The sequence below is a fragment of the Numenius arquata genome, chromosome 3 (genome assembly GCF_964106895.1).
Source record: "Numenius arquata chromosome 3, bNumArq3.hap1.1, whole genome shotgun sequence".
NCBI classification, from domain to species: Eukaryota; Metazoa; Chordata; class Aves; order Charadriiformes; family Scolopacidae; genus Numenius; species Numenius arquata.
The window spans coordinates 55,976,752-55,999,033 of record NC_133578.1 but is presented as its reverse complement, the minus strand read 5'-3'; the positions used below and the strand labels follow the sequence as shown (position 1 = coordinate 55,999,033).

Here is a 22,282-nt window from a genome sequence, read left to right as displayed (position 1 = left end):
TCAGAGATAACAAAATTTTATACAATAACACAATAAATAAAAGTCTTAGGAAGTGAAAAATGGGGACAGGTGTTGAAAGTCACATACAAGAAATCTCAGAGAAGCTGGCATCTTGAGAACAGCAAAGAGGCAAAAGTAAACTGTTCTAAAAATGTAATAGGATCAGCATTTCTATTTATTTACAGTCACTAGGAAGTGGTGAAAAGTGGTGTTTTATTCCATGTTGAATAAAATCTGGTTTTCCCAAAGTTAACTTTAGAAAGCAGTTTTCTGGTTCTGCCACTTCTACTTTTCTGCAACAATAGCACAATTTGTTGTTCACAGGAGAAGAGAATAGTTTGTTTGTCTGAAAACAGTTATCTGATGAATTTTGTTTACTTTCTTGAAGGATGTTAACAGTGAGGGCAGAAATGCTGTTAACCCATTCATTTGTGGAGGAGTTCATCCTAACTGAATTTATGGAAAATTTTCAGTGATGGCAGAAGAGTTTTCAAACAGACAATTCAGATTTTTCAGTCTAGTCCTAGTTTTTACACAGTATTCCTCAGTGCAGTTTGTGTGATCCTATGAACGTGTAAATAGTTTTTCTTGACTTCTTGCAAACAATTTATTATTTTTTTACTACAGTCTGTATTATGACTCTATCATATATGCCATTGCAAAGGTTACTTTGTAAAAGAGTATTGTTTATATGAGTGGCTACAGCCTATACTTAATATTAAGAACTGCTAGGGTTTTGCTTATTGATGACAAGTCATAGCAAGAACATAAAGATTATACAAGCATTTGTTTATATGTGTGTGAGAGAGATGGACAGAGAAGCCCAGCAAATTATTTTTGCACTTCATTTTTAAAATGTTTTTCTATGCCTCTTAAGGGAGTTTGCTTACCGACCTTTACCATGTTGTTCAAGCTCCCAAATTCATTCCTGTTGAGTAATTTCTAAAATCAGGCAGCACACTGTGTTATGCATGAAATAGCAGTTGGGTAAGACACGGGTCTGGGTTTTTCACAGCGGGCTGTCAGGACGGGATGTCATTCTGACTTTCAAAATGAATACAAATCAAAATCTTCTTCCAGTAACCTTATAGATGATATCCAGGCTAAGTTTCCCATCAGGTTAGTGCACAAATGGTGCTCAGAGGGAACAGAGAGCAGTATCTCCACCTTAAACGCCTGTTGTACACCCCGAGATCCAGCCCTGCCAGGTCAGCTGCCCATGCAGAGTGGGGAGAAGCAGGTACCCTGAGGTGGCTTGAGCAATCATCAAATTGTTAGGAAAAAGAGGAGATACCATCATTGCCAAAGGTAATTACATTCATGTCTACAGGAAACTTTTCAGAGGGCACAGTGAAGTGCTTGAACTGGGGTCCATAGCTGACCTAAGGAAGCAGCCTGGGTCGCTCCACCAGCTAAGGGGCAATTCAGTGGTTTGCCTGCAGCCTGAAGAATATATCTGTGAAGACAGAGAAGAGCTTTTCAGAAAAATAACAAAGACATTGTCTTAAACCAGAGTTAAAATGTTATTTTATTTTGTTGGTGCTGAAGTCCTTCATGTCAATATGACTTATCAAATAGAATTCAAATGATGACTTGTCTAGATGAAGTTATCTTTTGAAAACAGATTTATCTTCCTATTAATGTTCAAAAATAGGCATTTATCATGGAACAAATATTTTATTTGAATTATCAATTTAAAACCTTTGTAAAATGAAAGTAGCATTCTGCACTGTAATTTGGGAATTACGAGTTCCCTTCAGAGGTAGGGGCCGTAGGCTGTGCCATATGTCATCGGGAGGATGTTTTCTCATACATTTGAAGAAAAATCCTGGGTTTGAATGATGAATTCCATGAATTTGACAAGACAGCGTGAAGAATAAAATGGAAGTGGCTAGCTCAAAGTTCCCTAGACGACTAGGAGCAAGAAACTTGCCATATGCCATTGACCTCCCTGAGCAACGCTGAACAGTAGATTATCACCCTGTTCCGCAGCGTTACATACTGCCCTAAGTCATTAATACAAAGCAGATGGCTTTGTTGTTGATTAGAGCTGGTTAGAATCTGAAAATCCCATTCCAAAGGAAATTTTGACATTTATATTTATTTTCACTGCAAATTGGAAGAAAACATCAAAATTTCCTGGTGCGATGGAAGTTAAAAATGATTTGGAAACACCGAGTTATTTCACTTCATTCATAACGAATTGTTTTCTCAATAATGTCAAAACCACTGTAATGCTAAAATTAATATCCAATCTAAACGCCAAAACAAAATTAGAGAAAGTCACAGTGAAACTTTTTGCTTTATTAAAAGGGAAAGATAAAGTTGAAATGATCAATTCTGACATCTTCCCAGAGTTTGTTTTCCTGAACGCCACAAGTTTCCCCAAAACATTTTGATTTCAGCTAAGCTGCGTTACCTGATGGAAATGGGTTCCACTGGAAAAACATTCACCCGGTGCTGTTCTTCCAGGGCCAGTAATTCACAGACTCATCTTGCAAGTTCAAGGATGTAGAAATTCTGAGAAATAAGACATGCATAAAGAGAAAACTAATGTTTTATCTGCCATTTAGAAAATTCTTTGAAAACTGCTTTAAAAAATTCCTACAAGTCCCACAAAATTCCTTTAGCCGTCCTTATCACCTCTCATGTGACGTCCCTTGTATTCAGGTACATTTGACAGTGCTAGGTGCTGGATAAATCAGCCCTGCTGTGGACCTTCATATTTATGAACTTGTAAACTCTGACATTATCTTAGTGCATCTTGTTTCCACCTCCTTAGCAAGATTCTGGTCCTGGCTGCCAGAACCTCCCACTCCCACTCTCCTGTTGCTTACTTTCTCGGAGAGAGTTCCACTAAATTCCTTCAATATGGAACAAAAACTCACAGTTGGCCTCCAGGTAAGAACCTCCACCATCATCCCTTTCCTCATCATAAGAACATCTTTTAAAACATCTAGCTTGCCAGTTAATGGCTCCATTTTTTTTTTTCCAATATCATGCTTTCATTTTATCTGTCAACACCAAGTCTCTGCTGTGGGATAGGAGACCATCTGTTAACAGTTTTTTTAAGGGTAGAGTAAGCACAAATGTCACTCTCTGGGAGTCACATGCTACTTATTTACAAAGATAAAAAAATGAAGATCATGAATTCACATCAGCTTCTCCTGTTACTTCGTGCAACAGTAGCTTTCCGCTTTAGTTTCCACTACCTTCTACTGAGGTATTGCATATATGGTTACATAAAAGGACCAAACAAGATGTAGGGCAGATTAGAAACCTGATAAAGCTGCTGCTAGATGAGTGTGATGACTGGTGCTCTTGGGTGCATTGGGGAAGATTGTGTTACTACCAGTGAGCGCCTTACACAAAGGAGAGAAGCACTTCAGAAGAGAGGAGAATGAACTGCATTTGACATAGCTGGAGTTGGGAGTATCAGGATAAAGACAAATTGCAGTGACGCAGACGTGTAGGAAGGCTGGCTTTTCTAAAGCACTCAGGCCCTCGTTAGGTACCAAAGCAAATGGTATGATTTTCCGGGAGATCTCAGTTTACCAGGTACGGATGCTTTTTGAGAAGCTGCCAATTACATAGGTGCCCAAACGGAAGATGTGTTTCTTCTGAGAAGCTCAAGTTTAATTGTGAGTGCTGAGCACTTGAAAAATGTGACCTTGAGCATTTTAGGAAATGTGGTACAGAAAGGGATTGCTAAACAAAGAAACTTTAGGCTCCCGAGTTGCTCTCATAATAGGAGGCACAATAAATGCAGAAAACGTCCGTCATTTGGATCTTGATATATGGTCCCCTTTTGAAAAGATGCCACTAGATAAAGTCACCTCCAGCTAGAATGAGCTGAGAGATTTTGCCAGCTCCCCTGCTGTTGGCTTAACACTCATGTTTATAAATACTGCAAATGTCCTGTGCTTAGTGAAACAGTTGAATGCAGTAAAATCTGGAAAAGCAGCCTCCTGAGGGTGGATGTCCTAATGTACTGTGTTAGCAAAGTCTCTCTTGCCCTTTATCATACAAAATTAGGCAAAGGCAAACATGCTTTTACAAAAATACTATTTCCATAGAGTCTGAAGAAATCAAATATATAAACATATATCTAATTCCCAGGAGGCATCTGAAGTCTGCCAAGACAGAGTTAGTTATTTTAAAGACTTTAGATGGTTCTACCTAGGATTAATGAATAAATCTCTGTTTTTTTCTTACAAAGCCTATGGTAAACTGTTGTTCCTCAACTCTTCACAAATGAACGACTATGAACCAAAAAAACACATGAATATTGGTATGAGTTTTATTGTTGTGAGCTCTTAAAGGAAGAGGAAGAAATGAAATAGACGCTTTGGGAGTCTGGGAAGAGGGCTTAACTAAATCTGTGTGAGTTTTCCTCCTCTTGTCTGGTTTCTGTTTTCTTTTTTATTTCCTTTTTTCCCACTAAGCAGGGAAAATGTTACTTTCAAGCTGTTCTGGGTGGGTGAAGCCTTTGCTGGTCGTCTCTGGGGGATGATGGACCAACACTTACAGCACAATTTTCCCACTGCTCATAGGGTGGTGGTCCTCTGCATCGCCTCCCAAAGCACTCCGGACAAAGCCCTGGGTGATGAGCAAGGCTGGAGGACCAGACTCCCCTCTGTGTGCACAGGGGAGCACAGGCCCCCCATTTACACCCTCTCACACCTTGGAGGGTCACTGCAGGGTTTGGGAATATCGATTGCTTTATGTGCAGCTCTAGTAGTCATTTTTCTGGCCATCTTCACTGCCTGTCTACCCCTATGTGGAGGCAGAGGTTATACCTTAACTGAGCAGAAAACCTTCCTGAAGGTGCTTTTATGCACTCTGTCTGAAGTGGCAGAGGTTTTGTGCGAAGGTGAGAGACCTCCACCTCCCCTGTGTAACCGCCGTGCTCCCAATGCAGCAGTGAGTACCTTATCACCAGTAGCTGAAGAACAGACCTGGCAATGCCCCCACGCAATCAAAATCTGGTGGGTGGAGGTGGAGCGAGCAGAGTCCATTACACAAGCAAATACAGAGACACTCCTCTTCGATGGAGAGATGTACACCACGCTTCAGTTAGGAGCAGTTTCACAGACAAGTCTCTGACTCCTAAATGCAAGGCTTTAATATGGAAAGAGTGACGGACCGTGAATGCGAGAGGAGTCACTGCACAATATGCCACGCTCTGCAAATCCACATAACATGCTTTTTCCCCCCAGGTCTCAATATTAGAAATACACATGCCTAGTCATTTCTCCCGTACCACACACTCAGCTTTACAGCAAATGCTTTGGAAACAGACACCTTCTCTAGAAGCCCAAGTGATGCTGAAGCTGATGCAGAGGTAAGGGGGTGTGAGGGCATCATCCCTTTTGCTGCTTGAGGCTGAAACCTCGCTTACAGGTATAAAAACAATTCCAGACAAGAGACCGTGGGCATTGCTGAGGGTAACACGATAAGCACTAGGCTGTTATCTAGTTAACCCACAGATGCTGAAGACCCTGGTAGCGAGGTACTAGCATTTATAGCCCCGAGCACTGCCTTTCTGCTGCTTCTCCCTCCTCCACCCCCACACCAGCCCTCACTGCTAAAATGCACAAAGGAATTGCGATAAGGAGAAACAGGAGACAACATGGAGCAGCTGTAGCATTTCTCTGCCAGGGTAAATCTGAAGGGATGAGAGTCTGGGCTTTTGATGTTCGATATCCGTAAGCGTCTCCAAGTTTGAAACACATGAACTCTGTGCAGCTGCTCCTGCTTGGACTGTCCTCCTCAAGTAAAGCATAGACCTATAAAAGTTTTACTTTTGTTTCTTGATATGAGTTTCTCCTGGGGGCTGTAGCAGGAAAGCACAGAGCAAGTACTGTCAAAGGAGCAATTAGGGGCACCTTTCGTAGGGGAAGGACCCCCAGTAAGGGGGCTGCAGGAGCAGCAAGGTGACACAAAACAAAACAGTAACTTGCGGCAGTGAAAACATCAGAATCCTGGAATCAGACTAAAAGCCTAATACAAAATGAGTGAATTTGATTGTGACAAACAGGTTATGAAATACCAGTGAGTAACTGGATGGCACATGTGTCCCCTATTCCTTCTATTGACAAATAAAGCATAAATACTGGACGATGATCCTATTCACACCTTTTCCTCATTTTTTTTCTTCTTCATTTCTGCATTATTCTTCCTTCCTGTTCTTCAGTGTCTGCTATAGTTTTAGCCAGAAGTTTTACTCTGTGGTATATGTTTCAGGCCTTGGGTACTTGTTACACTGCACTGCAAATCTGTTTACTGCTCTTCCTTTTGAATATGCATAAGAGAGTGTCAGATTTTTTTAATGAATCTTGCTCATGAGTTTTATCCATTTTTCTTTGCTGTTTGCCAATATAAGCAGATAAATTGAGGATGGCAAGGCTCAGAATTTTACTCTGCATGTATTTATTTTTTTGCTAAGTCCCTTTATGGTTTTTAATAAGTTTGGGTTTCTTTCAAAAATATGTTCCAAGATGTTGTTTTTAAAAAAATTAAACAAAAGCCTTTCTTGGCAAGCATTGCCACACTGGTTACTCAAATGAACATGTGAAAACAAATCAGAAATGGCCAGAAGGAAACAAAGTGGCTGCTTCCAAGAGCCTGTGGGGTAGGTTTCTGTAGAACCAAGAAGAAAAATCTCCTAACCAGGCAGCACTTAACGCTTCATGGTGAGAGGCTAAAACCTAAGTTATTCTTTCCAGTGCTGCTGCTGCTCTATCAAAAAGCACTACGTCCCATGAGTGAGATCCTGCTCTGGCACTGAAATTTCCAACTGCAAGGTGGAGAGCAGTGCTGGAGGTGGCTCTGAAGTTGTGAACATGAGAAGGGCAAAACAAGAGCAGTGCGAAAGATGAGTGCTCTGCCTGACCTGCTCATCAGGAGCTTGGTGGATAATTACAGAGTTTCCCTGGGCTGAGGCACAGCAGAGATCACCAAACACACACTCCTGAGTCCCACTGGAGAGCTACAAGATGATAAACAATGCATTGCCCACATTTACTGTTGGGTTTTCACTCATGATCAGGCCATGGCAACGTTGGTGTTCCAGCCACAGGGAAACAGTATACACAGATGGGAAGAAAATGTGTCATTTCAGATAGCTGCTGCTTTGAACCATTTCATTACATAGCTTGTACAGCAGTTAGCACTATTACAGCCTGAAGGAATAACTGACCTTAAGAAGGAAACTTGGCTTTTATATGAGAAAGTGTTCACCAAGGCCTTGCCTTTTGCAAATGCACATACCTTCCCTCATTCTGCAAGGGCACAGACAAAGAGGAAACACAGATGCATCTGGAAACTTGTGTACATTGGATCATAAATTAGAGCAGAATTTCCAGAGACTGCCATGTGCTGTAATTGGTGAACTGGCTTTTGGTATTTGAAGCTTTACCAAGCAAAGATAGCAGCTGGCAGAGAAGGAAGAGAGTAGCTCTTACTGTGAAAAGTGTTGAGAAATTTTGGCCTGGAAGCCCTGGGGGGACATCCCCATCCCATGCACTGTAGTCTCCCCTTGACATCCCCCCTTTGTCACAGGGCAAGGGGATGCCATGCTGCAAAGTTTGGCCAACCAGAGGTTTGGTCAACCAGAAGAGAGCAGCACCCCTTCTCTGAGCTTGTGACAGAGCGGAGTTGCCCAGTGACAGGCAGAAATGTAACGGGAAGGAGTGGCAGAAAGTGATGGCAGGAGAATTTAGCTTGTGGGAGCCCTATACACTGTACGGTGGAGACTGGGGTGCAGTGACACCGGATGACTATTGGTGGGTAGGACATGAAAGAAGGTGAGATCCTTGCCACATCCAGATGTGTAGATAGCTTGAGAGAGAGATGACGTACATGAGTCCACTTGTCATGTGTCCAGTTTTTTGTAATGATCAGCAGCCACTCTGGAGGAAAAATGACAGCAGTGGCCGTGAGTGGAGAACCACAGGGGCTGCAGAAAGCACTCGTACCACAGACAGGCCATTAGGCATTGCCACAGGGGACTGACTCATCCTGGAGAGCTGCTTTCTCCCGACTGTCAGGGAGCAACGCTGGTTCAGAGTGCTGCTGTTGTCCCACTCAGCCTTTGGCTCATTCCAGCAGTCATCACAAACTTCTTCAGCTGCTCAGCAGAGATTGAAATCCCACGGTTGCTATTCTCAGGGAAATTCTTCACTTTTGTGTTAGAAACATTAAAGACAGCATTGCCCCCAGAAGTGGATTATTTCTTGGAAGCAGGTCAGACCATGTGTGTAAGAAACCAAGAAACAGCAGTTTCTGAAGACAAACAATAACAAGGTGGTTCGTCCTCGCTTTCTGTAATATTACAGAGCCATACTATTAGTCAAGTAAGCTGGTACCTATATATTCACCATCCAGCTGTCTCTCAGCTATGCTGGAGAAGTGTCGTGCTCCCTTTAGTGGTGTGTTACCAAAACTTTCTCCAACCATGCCCCAGAACTACCTCTGTGTGCATCCTGTGGCTTTAGGACTGTGTAAAAGGCTTCCTGCACTGTCCAGTGTTATCTCTCTGCCACTGAAAGATTTTTCCCTAAAGCTCATGGTTTTTAATCTAGTGCTTTCTAATGTTAAATTGTGGAATAGGGCTGAAATCACAAAATGGAGCTTCTATTGCTTCTTTCTGAAAAGTTTTCATTTTTATGCAGTTGGTCTCTGTAGCCGAGCCTATGGTGTGATTTGTCTTGATATCCCTGCTGGAAATATATCAGACAGGATTTGCCTCCAAAGTGATTCTTTATACCTTTCAGGTGCTTTGTACCCTGTTACCAATGGATGTACCAAATATTCTAAATTCTCCATTTTTAGAGCAATATTTTCCCCTGGACAAGTGCCCTTTTCTCATTTTAATTAATCAAAATTAAGATGTCTTTCTGTTTTTGGCAAACTGAGCTCAATCAAAAAAAAAAAAAAAAAAAAGGGTTTTCTTTATACGATGGTTGTCAAGTTTGAAGAGCATTGTTGGAAATGTGTTGCTAGCACTTGCTTGCTGTAGCGAACCCCCAACAGAAAAAATGATTCCTTCCAAGGAAACGTATTCAGAAGCTTGCACTGCAGTCATGCAGGGATGCGTTAGCTGCATGCTCTTGGCCGCTGCAGCTTGCCAGCCCCTGCGAGGCTGTTGCCTGAGCTGGCAATATGTTTGCCTTACCCTGAGGTTTCAGATCGAGGTGACAACTGTATGTGAGCAGCAGCAAACTGCTGACAAGAGACACGTGGTAGAGTAAGCGTTCATTGCCTTTCTGTCCGGCCAGTTCTCCCTATTTGAGGAGAAGGCTATAACAGCATCGACGTCCTGTCTGCACACAGTGTACTGCACTGCAGTTGGTGTGGTGTCAGTCACTACTTCGCTTGCTTGTTCTCTTAGATGCTCAATTGTCACAGCCTGTTGTCTGTCAAAAAGCTCTGTCTTCAGTCTCGTTTTAAAAACTTCACACCTAGACCTCATTAGAGCAAGCTCTAAGTATTTACTTTACGGAGCAGCGCCTGTGACATTTCCTACAATAATCAGTGAACAGAGATTCTTTCCATAGCAACCACACAGCAGTGATGCTTGCCTTTCTGATCTTCTGCAGTTGTTGGCTGAAATGACATCAGCCCTTCAAGCCATCCCATTCTTTTACCAAACAATATTGCCTGCAGAATTAAGACCTTAATATTTTTCTATGTCATGTTGTCCCATATAGTAAGCCATTCATATATATTATGTCTAACACCACTGTATCAGAGGAAGATATTGTAGAAATACAATTCAACATAATCATTAAATACTCAATTTTTCTGTTTTGTATACCTACAACATCCATTTCTCAGAATGATCAATATTTTACTTTGCCACTGTGATTGTCGTCCACTGTTTACTTGCTGTATTTTTAACATTTAATCGCTTATTAGAAATTTGAAAATCTACAGAGGTCATAAAATGTGAAAAAATGCTTAAAATCAGATCCAGTTTTATTTCATTCTGTGCGTTTATTGCTGTCATTGTTCGCTGGCATTCTCTTAGCGCACTGTACTCTGCCCATAATCTAATCTGTCCTGAAGAGGCGGACAGCAGTGTATGAAGTGATTATAAGGATCTTCAAGTGTCTTCAAGGATTTTCTGTACTTGGACTGCAAAAGCATTTTGATGTGTTGTTGATAGAATGGGCACAATAAATCCCCTCGTTACGGTTCCTAGAACACCACCTATTAATAAGGAACAATCTGGAGGGCAAAGAACATGATACAAATACATCACAAGCGGACTCAGAAATAATCCTACTGGTTTTGACTGCGTTGCCTGGCATCACAGTGGCTCTGAATTTCAACCTCTTTTTACAAGTCACATATGGTTAGTCCTCCTTCTGTGCCTGGAGAACATAGATTTTTTTCCGATTGTGATGTTTTCTTCCTACCAATGCAATGCAGTGCATTCTGCTATTCTGTACTTTTTATCATTTGGTAAAAAGATATAGCACCTGCAGCTGTGCGTAGCTATAAAGGCATCATTTTTTGGACTGAAACACATTCTTACGGGTTTGAAAGCCAGTGTCTGCATGTTACCTCACTATTTTATTTTTCAAAAGACTCTGGACTGGAAGTGTGCAAGCCGAGTTTTGCATTTTCAAATGTCTGAGATGATACTAAAAAGCAGCAAGGCCTTATGTGGCTCATGCCATCTCGCTCCTACCGCAGCTGGCTTGCACATTAGTCAGAGATCTTCCGTTTCCACTCTAATGCCCTGAAAAATGCGCAGCCCCCGCCTGTGGGTGTGGGTAGCTGCTACCTACTCTGGGGTTTTTACTGGTTTGGTTTTTATTAAACTGGTGCCGCTCTAAACTAAGCCTGGCCGCTTCGCTTGTCCAGTTGCCTTTCCGTCCTGCTGACAGACCCTGCTCGTGTTGTTTTGCCTGACATAAACCCGTCTGGCTGCCCTAACGTAATCCGTTCACTCAGCTAATTCCTGGGTTGTTTATGATGGACCCCATCCAACACCCACTGAAGGCAACGCAACCTTCAGCTGCCTCGGCAGCTGTTGGACCAGGCCTATAAAACAGGGACTTTTTTGCTATTTTCAGGATATTAAAAGCTTGGATTACTTCAAAACTGCACAGTATGTTTTGATCAGTAGGAGAGGAGGAAAGATAATGGAAAAAATTACCTTTGGCATGGCACACTCCATTTTCCAAGTGTTTCGGAGACACTTTGCAGAAAAAGACATCGTTTGGATCAAGGTAGTCACCCAGGCCCCTTAAATGGTCAGAAAATGGAGACACTCCAATTGGGGAGGATTCCTCATCCCTTTCAGCCTCCTCTCTGTGAACAGGGGAGCCTATTCTCCATGAGCTGTGTAGTGAACAAGTTTAGGCTAGATATCTAGTTACCAGATGGCTGTCAGTAGATCCTGTGGAGACACAGGAAGATCTAGGATGGATCCCACCATTTTACCCTTGAGAAATAAACTTTTTTTGTCATTCTGGTCCAAGAGCACAGGAAATTAAGGAGTCAGTCCTCTAGCTGCCTTGGGCAGTTCAAATTCACCTTGAGGAGAAGGGGAGCTTTTCACCGCAGGAAACAATTAGCATCAACCCAGGGGAGTCTTAATTTCTTCTTCCCAGTGCCAAATAGAAGAGACAGTAGATTAGCTTCAAATGGTGGTACATTTCTCACTAGCTGCTTCTGACATGTAACGATACTGTATTATTCTTCATTTTTTAAAAGTATTACCTTGGTCTAGAAAGGGCATTTAATTGAATATTCATGAGCCACTCCAGACGTCATTCATGAATCCATCTCTGTAGCCCAGAGACCCCATTCTGACAAGAATGTGGGAGTCCTATATAAACTATTTTGCAATTATACTTAAGTTATCCTTATATCAGATTTTAGTTGAGACTGTCATTCGCATGACAAATTCTCGGGCAGGTTTCCATTGATAGGGAGTAGCTTCCAGCAATTCAGGTATAATGCTAAGCTTCCAGCAAAATTGATAATGTTGCCTTTTGGAGCCAGCACACTCAGGCTCCAAAACTTAGAACCCAAAGGGCATCAGTCATTAGTAAATCTGCTGCACAATGTGATATGTAGAAACTTGCCTTAAATAAAATATAATTAAGGTGATTTAACCTTATTAAGATTTAACCTTATTAACCTTAAGAAGCTGTATCCAACAATATTTCTTAATGGTTAATTTAAGGGAAATGAATTTCCAATTTTGTTGTCAGGGTACTTTTTTTTCTCCTCCTTTTTTTTTAAAGAGGTCTTTTTCAAAGAGCTGTGACCACCCAGATTACTATTACTTAGCAATAGATCCAATTTCTGGCTACAAGGTGAATTAAAAAAACACAGTAATAGTTTGGGGTGGGGGAATCCACTGTTGATAACATCTTTTCAGATTTTATTTGCATTTTGAACTAAAATGGGAATTGGTCCATGCCAGACAAGAGAGGCAAATTTTGGATGGCTCTGATTGGCTATAAAGATATATCTAGAAGGGCTTTGGAGCTCCTGGTTTCAGAGTATGCTGCAGATGCACCTTGATCCCATTTTGGAGGAAGCCCAAGTGAACACAGCCCTTTGTAGTGACCTGGTTTCCACCAGAGGTACAAAAAAATGGATCTCAGTCAAGTCAGGTCCTTGAGACAATTGGGTGACCAGGATGGAGGGTTGCTGCAAGACACAGCTACCGATCAGCTACACCTTGTAACATCCATTGCTTACCTTGTAATTTCAAAGGCAAAGTAGGGTAGCAGTAAATTCAACATAATTACAGTTCTCCAGACTGCGAAAAGACAATGTAATCAACAGGTGGATTAAGCTTGTTGATTTTTTCAGAGTATACTTGTAGTAGCTCACACTGCCCCAAAGTCTCAATTGATTCCCAAGAGTGAACTATCATCAGAAAGCTCAGAATCCAGCACAGTGTTTTTCTACAGCCTCCAAGCTAATAGATTCTAAATAATGATAATAATAATAGTAATAATAATTCATATGTGTTTGTTTTTCCTCTGCAGTTAATATTTTGACACCAATATGGGAAAGCAAAACAGCAAACTACGCCCTGAAGTCATGCAAGATTTGCTAGAAAGTACAGACTTTACAGAACACGAGATCCAGGAGTGGTACAAAGGCTTCTTGAGAGACTGTCCAAGTGGACATTTATCTATGGAGGAGTTTAAAAAAATATATGGGAACTTTTTCCCTTATGGGGACGCTTCTAAGTTTGCGGAACATGTATTCCGCACTTTTGATGCCAACGGAGATGGAACAATAGATTTCAGAGAATTCATCATAGCCTTGAGTGTAACATCGAGAGGTAAACTGGAGCAAAAGCTGAAGTGGGCATTCAGCATGTACGACCTCGACGGGAACGGCTACATCAGTAAGTCAGAGATGCTGGAAATTGTGCAGGTATGTGATCCTCAGAGTCACCCCTTGGCCTCCCTCCTTCCAAGGAAATTAAGAACCAATGTTGCAATGAGACACTGACTTAAAAGCTCTGACAGCATTTGGGGCGTTATGTTCTTGGTTCTTGAATATAAAATGTTATTTCATTTGGCAAAACTCGTGTAACAATTCACACTACAGTATTTGATATCCATTGCAAGTTTTTCCTGAGCAACATGCTGTGGGGGAATGTCTCCTTTGGGAGTTTTGTCAGGCAGGAGCACAGCAACTAACCTCCTGGTAAATGTGATTCTGTCCCCTGGGAAAAAACTGACAATTAATTACAATTAATTACAGTTGGACCAAGTAGGTATCTTAGATCAACCAGGCAGTGTACTTTTAAGCAAGGCAGGCTTCTTCCACAAGAAGAAGCAAATCATGTTGTTATGGAGAACCAGCTCACATATTTTAAATTTGGTGGGATTTTTTTTCTTTTCATTCCAGCAAGGTCTGCGTACTTAGTATCATACCAACTGTCTTCATATTAAGTTGCCAGTAAAGATAAACCTTATCTGGGCAGACAAAGATTCCATCCACAGCTTCTTTGGATGCATTTTCATGTGGTGTTAGTAGGAGTCCCACCTCACTTTGGCTTCCTCTAACATGTTTTTACCCTCGAGGCACATCACTCTACTGAAAGCTTTAAAACATTTTTGATATGGTGGTATATTTACACAGCTTGAGCCTGTATAATGCAGCACTGTTTAAAAAAAAAAAAAAAAAAGCCCGTTATCAAGATCCTCTCTTTCCCTGGAAATTTTGAAATGCTAACTATGTACTGTATTATTCAGATTTATATTTGTGCTGGAAATCAAGGGAAAGGAATGCACGCAAAGTACAGGCTGGGATGGCAAACTGCACATATGGAGTCAGCCTAACGCGTGGTGCCCTTGTCTTTCTACCAGGGCTCTTCTCATGCCCTCCGGACAGTCACTGAGACCAGCACTTGTGCTGCTTCAGCAGGACCGGATGATACAAAACCCATCTGCAAATGCAGGGCTGTTGTGTCGTCTTTCACTTATTCTGTTTTGTGTTCCTGTGTCTGAGTTAAAGAGCAGGATTGCATTCAGATGCAGAGACCTCCCTGTCTCCGCGCCATGACAAACCCCACAGAATATTTGCATTAGAAGATATTCTGTTCCTTACGTACCTTCCTCTCCCCCGGGTGGGGTAAACAGGCTATCAATTATCGTTTTCTTAGCTGTATTTCTCCTCATGAGAAAACAAAGAGAATCTCAGAAGAACTAACAAAGTACAAAGCAAACACAAGGAGCCAAACCCAAGCAAGCGCCTGCTCCTCAGGAGGAGGAGATGCCCCGGGGACCACAGGACCTCTTGCTGCTGTCAAGTAGCCTGGGAAGGCCCCAGTGCTGAACAGACCCCCCAGACCCAGAACAGAAGTTTTACAGATATGGATGAGGTTGCCACAAATACGTTCATGTCAAATTTAATTAAAGCATCAGAGGCTGGATTCTCTGTAAGAAGCCAAGCGAGGACTGGCAAGCTTTTTCCAGTTACCCCAGATCTGCTCACCAGCATGATTAGAGGCTGAAGTGCTCTACCTCCTCTTCACAGTCCTGCTGGTACTAAACCGCAGCATCATCCTTTACAACCGTGATGCTATTGTCAAACAAAACTGCAGCTTAAGGATCAGTGTAGGGCGACGTTCTGTCGGTTTGTAGATCCAACCCAGGGCAACACTTGGCCTGGGTACAGCCCTCAGCCTGGCACTCCAACTCCCACTGCACTTCTTGGGAGGTTTGGCTCTCTCATCTTCTCAGATCACACCCAAAACTCCACTGAGCGATGCTTTCTCCCATTTACTCTCACCCCACATTTTGAGGGACCACACAAAAATTGATTATGGAAAAAAGCAGCCTAATAAGCCTCAGCAACTGTAATTTCTGCACCATGAACCATCGGTGGTTTTGCAGTCAGGAAAGCTGCCCTTTCTGTGATGGAGCTTCCCATGAGTCAACGTGTTTGTAGATCTCACCCACTTCTCTTCTTCCAGTTTTTTATGGTCATAGTGATCTCCCTGTATTGCACTGGTCACCTGTAGCTCCTCCCCATGGGGTAGGGTTTGGTGCATAGTTTCTGGAAACGTGTTCAGCTGGTATGTGAAAATGAAGTAGATGAGCACATTTTCTTGCTTCATTGAGAGATTCCTTTGATGTAGAGTGATTAGACTTACAAAAAACCAGCTAACAACTATCACTTTCATTTACAAAAGATGATTATTTTTTAATATGGAAAGACAGGATTCTGTATCAAATGTCTTCCTGGGGGCCCTCAGCCGTCACAGTCTTTCTGATAGTGGCAAACAGGAGTCTGTAATATCTCTGATATAAGTCTCAGAGGAACCTATTACAAGTCCTTTATCTAGCATACATTTGCATGTTGCTTAGCAGGATTTATTATGTTTTCATCGGGATTTTTGCATGAGACAATACATCAAAATTAATGCTAAAAGAAACACCCTCAATCTAAAAGTCTTAGTTTCACATTAAAATACTGCCCCTATTACAGTGGGATTACTGTATCTTAAATAACATAGGGGCAAGGCACACTTTTCTTCTTTTCAGTCTGCTTTGCTTTGTGCAAAAACAAAAGTCCTCTCTCGGAGTCCACTACTCAAGTAATGATTTTCACTGTCATGCTGATGGTTACTCACATTTCCTTTCTCTTGCTCTGGCCTAATCTAGCAGCGCTGCAGGCAATGTGGGCCTTGCACTCTTGGTCAACATTGCAAGAGGGTGCTCGTGGTAACAGTGGTGGCAACAGCAGCACTGAAATAGCAGAGCTACTAGTTAAGATGTCTTATGTCTCACAGGAGCCCTGGTAACTGGCCAGCTGCCAAAGATATTAACGTGAATAGTCCATAACAGCTTCCTGAAGCTCATTTTCTCTGCAAAGCGATGGGCTAGAGGGCAAAGCACCTGCATTCCTTTAAGCTCTGTTTACCATAGTGGTGTTAACCATGTATGCGTAGTCTATCACACACTCACCACGCCTGCCAGTGAGCTCCCCCTAGACAAATCTCCAAAAAGCCCTGCTTAGAGGCACACAGAAGCCATCTGCATGGAACTGGGTGCAAGTTTGGAGGGTCACATAGCCTGAAGGACTTTAGTGGTGGGCTGATCATTGCAAAGCCTAATGAAAGAAGGTCCACAGGATACTGCTACACTTACCAGGCGTAGCACATCTGCAAAGTACTTTGGGAAGATGCTCATAGCCTGCCCTGCTGACAGACTTCACCACAGATCCTCTCAGATTCTCCTGCTCTAGAAATGCTTTTCACGTCTCCTATATGTTTACCTATAATCTAAATAGCCCGGTCCACTCAAAAATAGCTGAGAACCAGCTAGAAGATTTGTGTTTGTTCCCTTTGCTGAAATGGGACATATTTGGCGAGAGTCTCTTAAAACAAGAGTTCAAATAAGACACGGAAACTTTCTTCTAAGGGTACATTTTTTAACTGTGTGGAGTCATAAGGCATCTTAAGAATAAGGTATCTTAAGAATACTGAGCCGAGAGATGAGAATAACACCTCCAGTTTAATACCAAATAGAGCACTTGTGTTTCACTTGTTGGGTGAGCTCATTTTTAAGCCAGGAAGAAACAGAAGCTGATATGGAAAGAAGCAGAAGCTGATATGGCTCTCAGTACAGACAGTGTCAAAAATCCCCATGGGATTGAGAGGAAAGCAATTTTTTCAGGCTGGTTATTCACTTCATGAGATTTTTAGCTGTCAAAATTTATTTCAACAGAGTAAAAAGGATTGCCTCAAAACTTGTGTTGCCATTGCTGCCTTCACAGTAAGGAGCTCATTGACCCTTTGCCAAGCATAGGAGGAAAGCGCAGTCCTCACCCAGGTTTCTGGCCCAAGTGCAGCAGTGACAGCCAGCAGCTGGGTGCAAAATCTGTGCGAATGGGCAAAGGGGTGAGATTTGCCCTAAATCAGCCATTGCCGCTCATCCACATGCAGGTGGAAAATCAAAGGGAAAGCTCTGCAGGGAACGAACCGGTTCTGATGAAGGTGGAGCCTGTTCTCGCTCCAGTGATGCACACAGGGCTCTGAAGGCACAATTTCTTGGTGGCATTGAGGGGCACCAGGGCACTCCTGAAAGAAGTCCACCTGCGAAGGCTGCCTTGATTTGGGTGCTGCTGATAGATAACCACTTCCAAACCTTCTCCTGCTGGGTGCCACCGACGGCTTTTGGCCCAAGTGCAGTGAGGCCAAGGCATTGTACTCCACGTGGAGTGGAGCCCCTGCAGCCTTTCGGTCCCAGGTTACAGCCCAGGGTTAGTACAGCCCTGCTCCACCTAATTATCGCATGAAACCAGCTTCCTTTGAAAGCTTGTTCTTTCAAACATGCAATAAAGAGCTCTGTGTAGCTGCACTGAATTAATATGGGGCAAATCTCAAGATTCTTAATCAGCTTTAGCTGGCTTTTACTTTGAGAAAACTTCCCACTGAACTTCTGAGTAAGGACATAAGAATTTGTCCAGAGTAACCATTTTCAGCATGAAAGGAACGCTTACTATGTTATTCCCATCTGGCTTTCCTAGAATATCTCATCTGTTATTCCCTTCACACGCCTCTGTGAAAAGGACCCTGTAGGATGAAGTCATCTTGAAGTGCTTTTTTTTTTTTTTTGCCTTTTTTTTTTTTTTTTTTTTTGTCCTAAAAATCTGCATATTCTTACTATGGTTACTTTGATCAGAGTAAACACGCCTGCACTCCCGATCCGGGGCATTCCTCCCACACTTTCAATACAGATTCTCTGCTTTGCCATCCTCTCACCCAGAGTGAGGGAATGACCCCTCCACCTCTCTTCCTACCCCAGACAAAAGCCAGACAGCTTAAGATGCTTAAACATTGGCAGATTTATAAGCCTCATCTCTGCTCTGACCTCTGCGAGTCTTGCATGCTGATGAGGATGAGGAAGGTGTAAATTCTTACTGTCCACCCTCTCCATTTTTTTTTTCTTCCCCTATTCCCTCCTTCCTCCAGCTTCCTCATCCCTATGTTCTAGTGATTGCACATTCATCCCTTCTTCCGTTCTCCTGGTTATCAGATGATCGTGGTTGTGTGGACAGCATCCCTGCCTGTACAGAGGCTCTGCCCAATACTCCGGCACCCCGATCCTCTTGGGAGCCTTTGGGAATTCCTGCAGTGCAAATCATGGTGACAATGATGACGAATAAAAGGGTGCCCACCCCTTTTCTATTCAACCAGCAGCTGTTCATGAGGAAATGTTCTCTGTTCCCCTGCTCGGGTCCATAGCCAGCATTACAGGCTTACCGGAGGGCAGACCAAGAAATCCACGGCCATGGTTGGTAACATAACTGAGGGAGCAGATGTTTCACTGCACAGAGCGTAAGCGATGGATAATTAATTAAACAGACAAATGCCTTTCTCAGGGTGTAACTCTTTAAGTTATTTAAAGTCCAGGAGATGTGAGAGGTGAGCTGCTGACAGAGAAGAAATCAGCAAGATGGCTGAGGAAGCGGGTGCTCCCTAGTCTGAATGTGAAATGTCTGTGCTGCTTAGCGGCATCCTCCAGCTGGTGAATCTGTGCTGTCACGTCCCTGGAGCCGTCCCTTGGGGACCCTGGGCCAGATGATGGGAGCATGCTGGGTAGAGTGCCTTCATGAATGGGAAAAGGGGAGATCCAGTGAGTGGTCTTGGGCTTGTGCCAAGGACCCCCCCTCCCAGAGCAGGAGGAAGCGGAGAACAAATAGCTAAAGCAATCTTGTCTGCACTGAGTTATCAACTGACCGCTGCAGACACCGTGATGGGGGGGGAAACAAGAATTTGAATCTGTGGAATAAATCGATCTGCATCTACAGACCAAGGCTGGAGGGCAGAGTGACTGCCCAGGGCAGCCCCCGTCAGCCGGAGGCCAACGAGCTGCAACGGGAGGCAGAAGGAGCCGGTCAGACCAGGGCAACACTGCCTTGGGCTGGGATGTGCTGCCTCTCCAAACGGCTGGGAGGGTCCCCCAAGGCCACCACCCTGCAGCCATCTCGCTGCCACTGTTCTCCCAGCTGTGTGGCACCGTAAAGATATCTGGCACACAAAACAGTCATTTACTGGTACTGCATTCTGGCATTTGCAGGCAACGTTTGGATAATGAGTTCAGAGACAACTGCTCATCGTTGTTTTAAAATTAACATTACCTCTCTTCTAGGGACTGCTAATACCATACGTGACTAATGGATTTGTCTGTGCAGAGAATGGCTATGGGTGGTACCAGTGCCGTGTGGGACCAGAACATCTGCTCTCTGTAGAACTAATTGTGAATGGGTTTTTTAGCTGTGTAGGCACACCATTCCCTAAGGAAAAGGCCACCTTGTTGCTGGTCAGGTCTTCATTATCTGTGCGACACGGCAAATGCCAGGAGTGAGTCACTGCCCTCCTCACAGGCAGGATGCTGACCAAGGGGGGAGAGAAAGGATATGAGGGGGAAGCGAAGGCAGGGTGAAGGGACAAAGTTGGTGAGGACAGACCCTGGGTGGGTGAAGCATGGAGGCATGCCACAGCGCAGGACAAGACCTCAGTGGTCTTACCATTTCCCCAGGCACCAGGAGCTGCCAGGGCCTAATGCACTGTACAAGTGATAAATTCATCCAAAGACTGTTTTAATAAGGAAAAATGTAACCTCAGCCCAAACCCAGATTGTGTTCAACCGTGACTAAATAAGGAAACACAGTATTTCATAAATGAGTGTCCTGCTGAAGAAGACAGCTGCATGCACTGGTGCCACCCAACTCCCTCCAGCATCTGGACAGCAGGTCCCAGCTGATGTTCCTGGGATATTTCCTGTCTATTTCAGTCACCAGCAGATAATCACACCCCTGCGTTAAGATAATGTGTTTCTTACCAGCTCTTTGCTCCTGTCATATCACACAGGCAATCTATAAGATGGTTTCTTCTGTAATGAAGATGCCGGAAGATGAATCAACACCAGAGAAGAGGACAGAGAAGATCTTCCGTCAGATGGACACCAACCGTGATGGTAGGCACCCTCCAGGCACCAGGGTGGCTGCCTTTGCCTCTGTGCTGGGTGGCTGGGGTGTCCTGCCCACATGGGGCGACCCGTCAAACCCGCCACTCCTCCTTCAGCCACTCAGGCAGAGCCACCGCCGTCCACAGCCAGCAGGGAGGAGGCAGGCAGGGCTTTGCCTTGCAGGGTTGCTTCCCCAGGGATTTTCCTTGGTCTCCCCCCGCTTCCTTCCACCGTGCTTGTCCAGAGGCTTGGCAGGTGTGCTCTGACCCACCATGTGCACTAAGCAAATGTGTTTCTTTTCTAGGAAAACTCTCTCTGGAAGAGTTCATCCGAGGCGCCAAGAGCGATCCATCCATAGTCCGTCTCCTGCAGTGTGATCCCAGCAGCGCCGGGCAGTTCTGAACCCATTCTTTGGATGAAATATGTATCTGCTTTTTTTTTTTTTTTCCCTTGCCAAACAACATTCATGGTAGTGTTGCCTCTGTATGGCCAATTATGCCTTCTTTTGTGGCATCTTATAGCTTCTTTTGTTGTGGATTAATTATAAGAATGCTGAATTGCTCTTAACAATTTGTCCAGAGCACGGGCAGTACTGTTTTAAACAGATATTGTGGTGTTATCATTGTTTTAAAGATTTCATTTTGGTTTTTGTTTTAACGTGTCTGTTTTGGAAAGCACGCGTTGAGAAGGAGGAAACCAACAACAGAACCCTTGGCAGCAAGACACACTGACAGATTTTTAGATTGCTGCTTTAGTAGCTGAGTGTTCACCCGCAGGACCTGAAAGTGTAGTAGAGGTTGAACCAAAGGGGTTGCGATAGGTGGGGTAGGATTCACCTGGAACCTCCTCTCCTGTCCAGGAGGCACCAGTTAAGGTCAAAGACAGGATGGAGAATAAGTACAAAAGTGCAAAACGGGTGCGGGGTGCATCGTCCTCACCTCTGCTCCTGCACCTCACTGTTTCAATGCTGTGAACATTTTCCAGGTTGTGAAGAAGAAGAAGGGAAAAAACAAAGACGGACAGTTTTTCCTAGGTTTACAGTGGTTGATTTCACGTGGCTTTATCTGAAAAAATGAGCAATTTGCCTTCCTGATCCCCAAATCCACAACTGACGATACCTCTTGCTGTTTGGGATCAGCAAAGGAAGACACAGCTTAGGGAAAACCAGGTCTTGACAATGAATTTAAGGGAGATGATACATGTTGAATGTGAAAATTTCAGGTTAGTCATAGAGCAGTTTCTACTAAGGAGAGCGGGCATTCACGTGAGGAACTCACGGGCACGCAGCTCCAGCTGAGGCACATCTGCTGTTCTGAATGCTCTTGCGTAGTATGAAGTTTTGGAGGTGTTTTTGTCTCTCTCCATGTAGATAACAGAGTTTCTGGACCTGCCCTTAGGGGAAGGTTGTCATCAAAACTTGTTTTAAACATAAAATTGTAGCATTTATATTTCATTTATTTTAGTAAAGTTCAAAAAATTCTGTACTGAAACAAGGAAATGGTACGCTTTATGGTATATTTATATATATAAAAATTAAAACAAAAAAAAGATCAGCTCTTGAGAGAAATGTTGAATGTTTATCTTCTCACCTAGATGCAGGAGTTCTGAAATTTGCTGCTGCAAAAACTTATCCTTTGGTCAAAGCTGCTGCATGCAGAGCTAGTAGACATTCGTGGGATTTCTTAGGGACTTCACAAGCGCTGCTGCAATGGAAAAGCTTTAGCAACAGGAGGCATTATGCTGACTAAATTGGCATTAAACTGTCATTAGCTAAAGTCTGCTCTGTGATCCTGTTGGAGAGGTACCCATGT

The 22,282-nt window shown here is 43.4% G+C and overlaps 1 protein-coding gene across 1 annotated transcript; it reads left to right on the top strand.

The window, feature by feature from the left end:
• The first annotated feature begins 13,041 nt into the window (after positions 1-13,041).
• NCALD (neurocalcin delta) lies at positions 13,042-20,873 on the top strand. The gene is made up of 3 exons (XM_074144934.1): positions 13,042-13,419; positions 20,375-20,480; positions 20,776-20,873. Exons 1-3 carry the CDS (start codon positions 13,042-13,044, stop codon positions 20,871-20,873), a joined length of 582 nt encoding a protein of 193 aa, XP_074001035.1.
• The last annotated feature ends 1,409 nt before the right edge of the window (positions 20,874-22,282 follow it).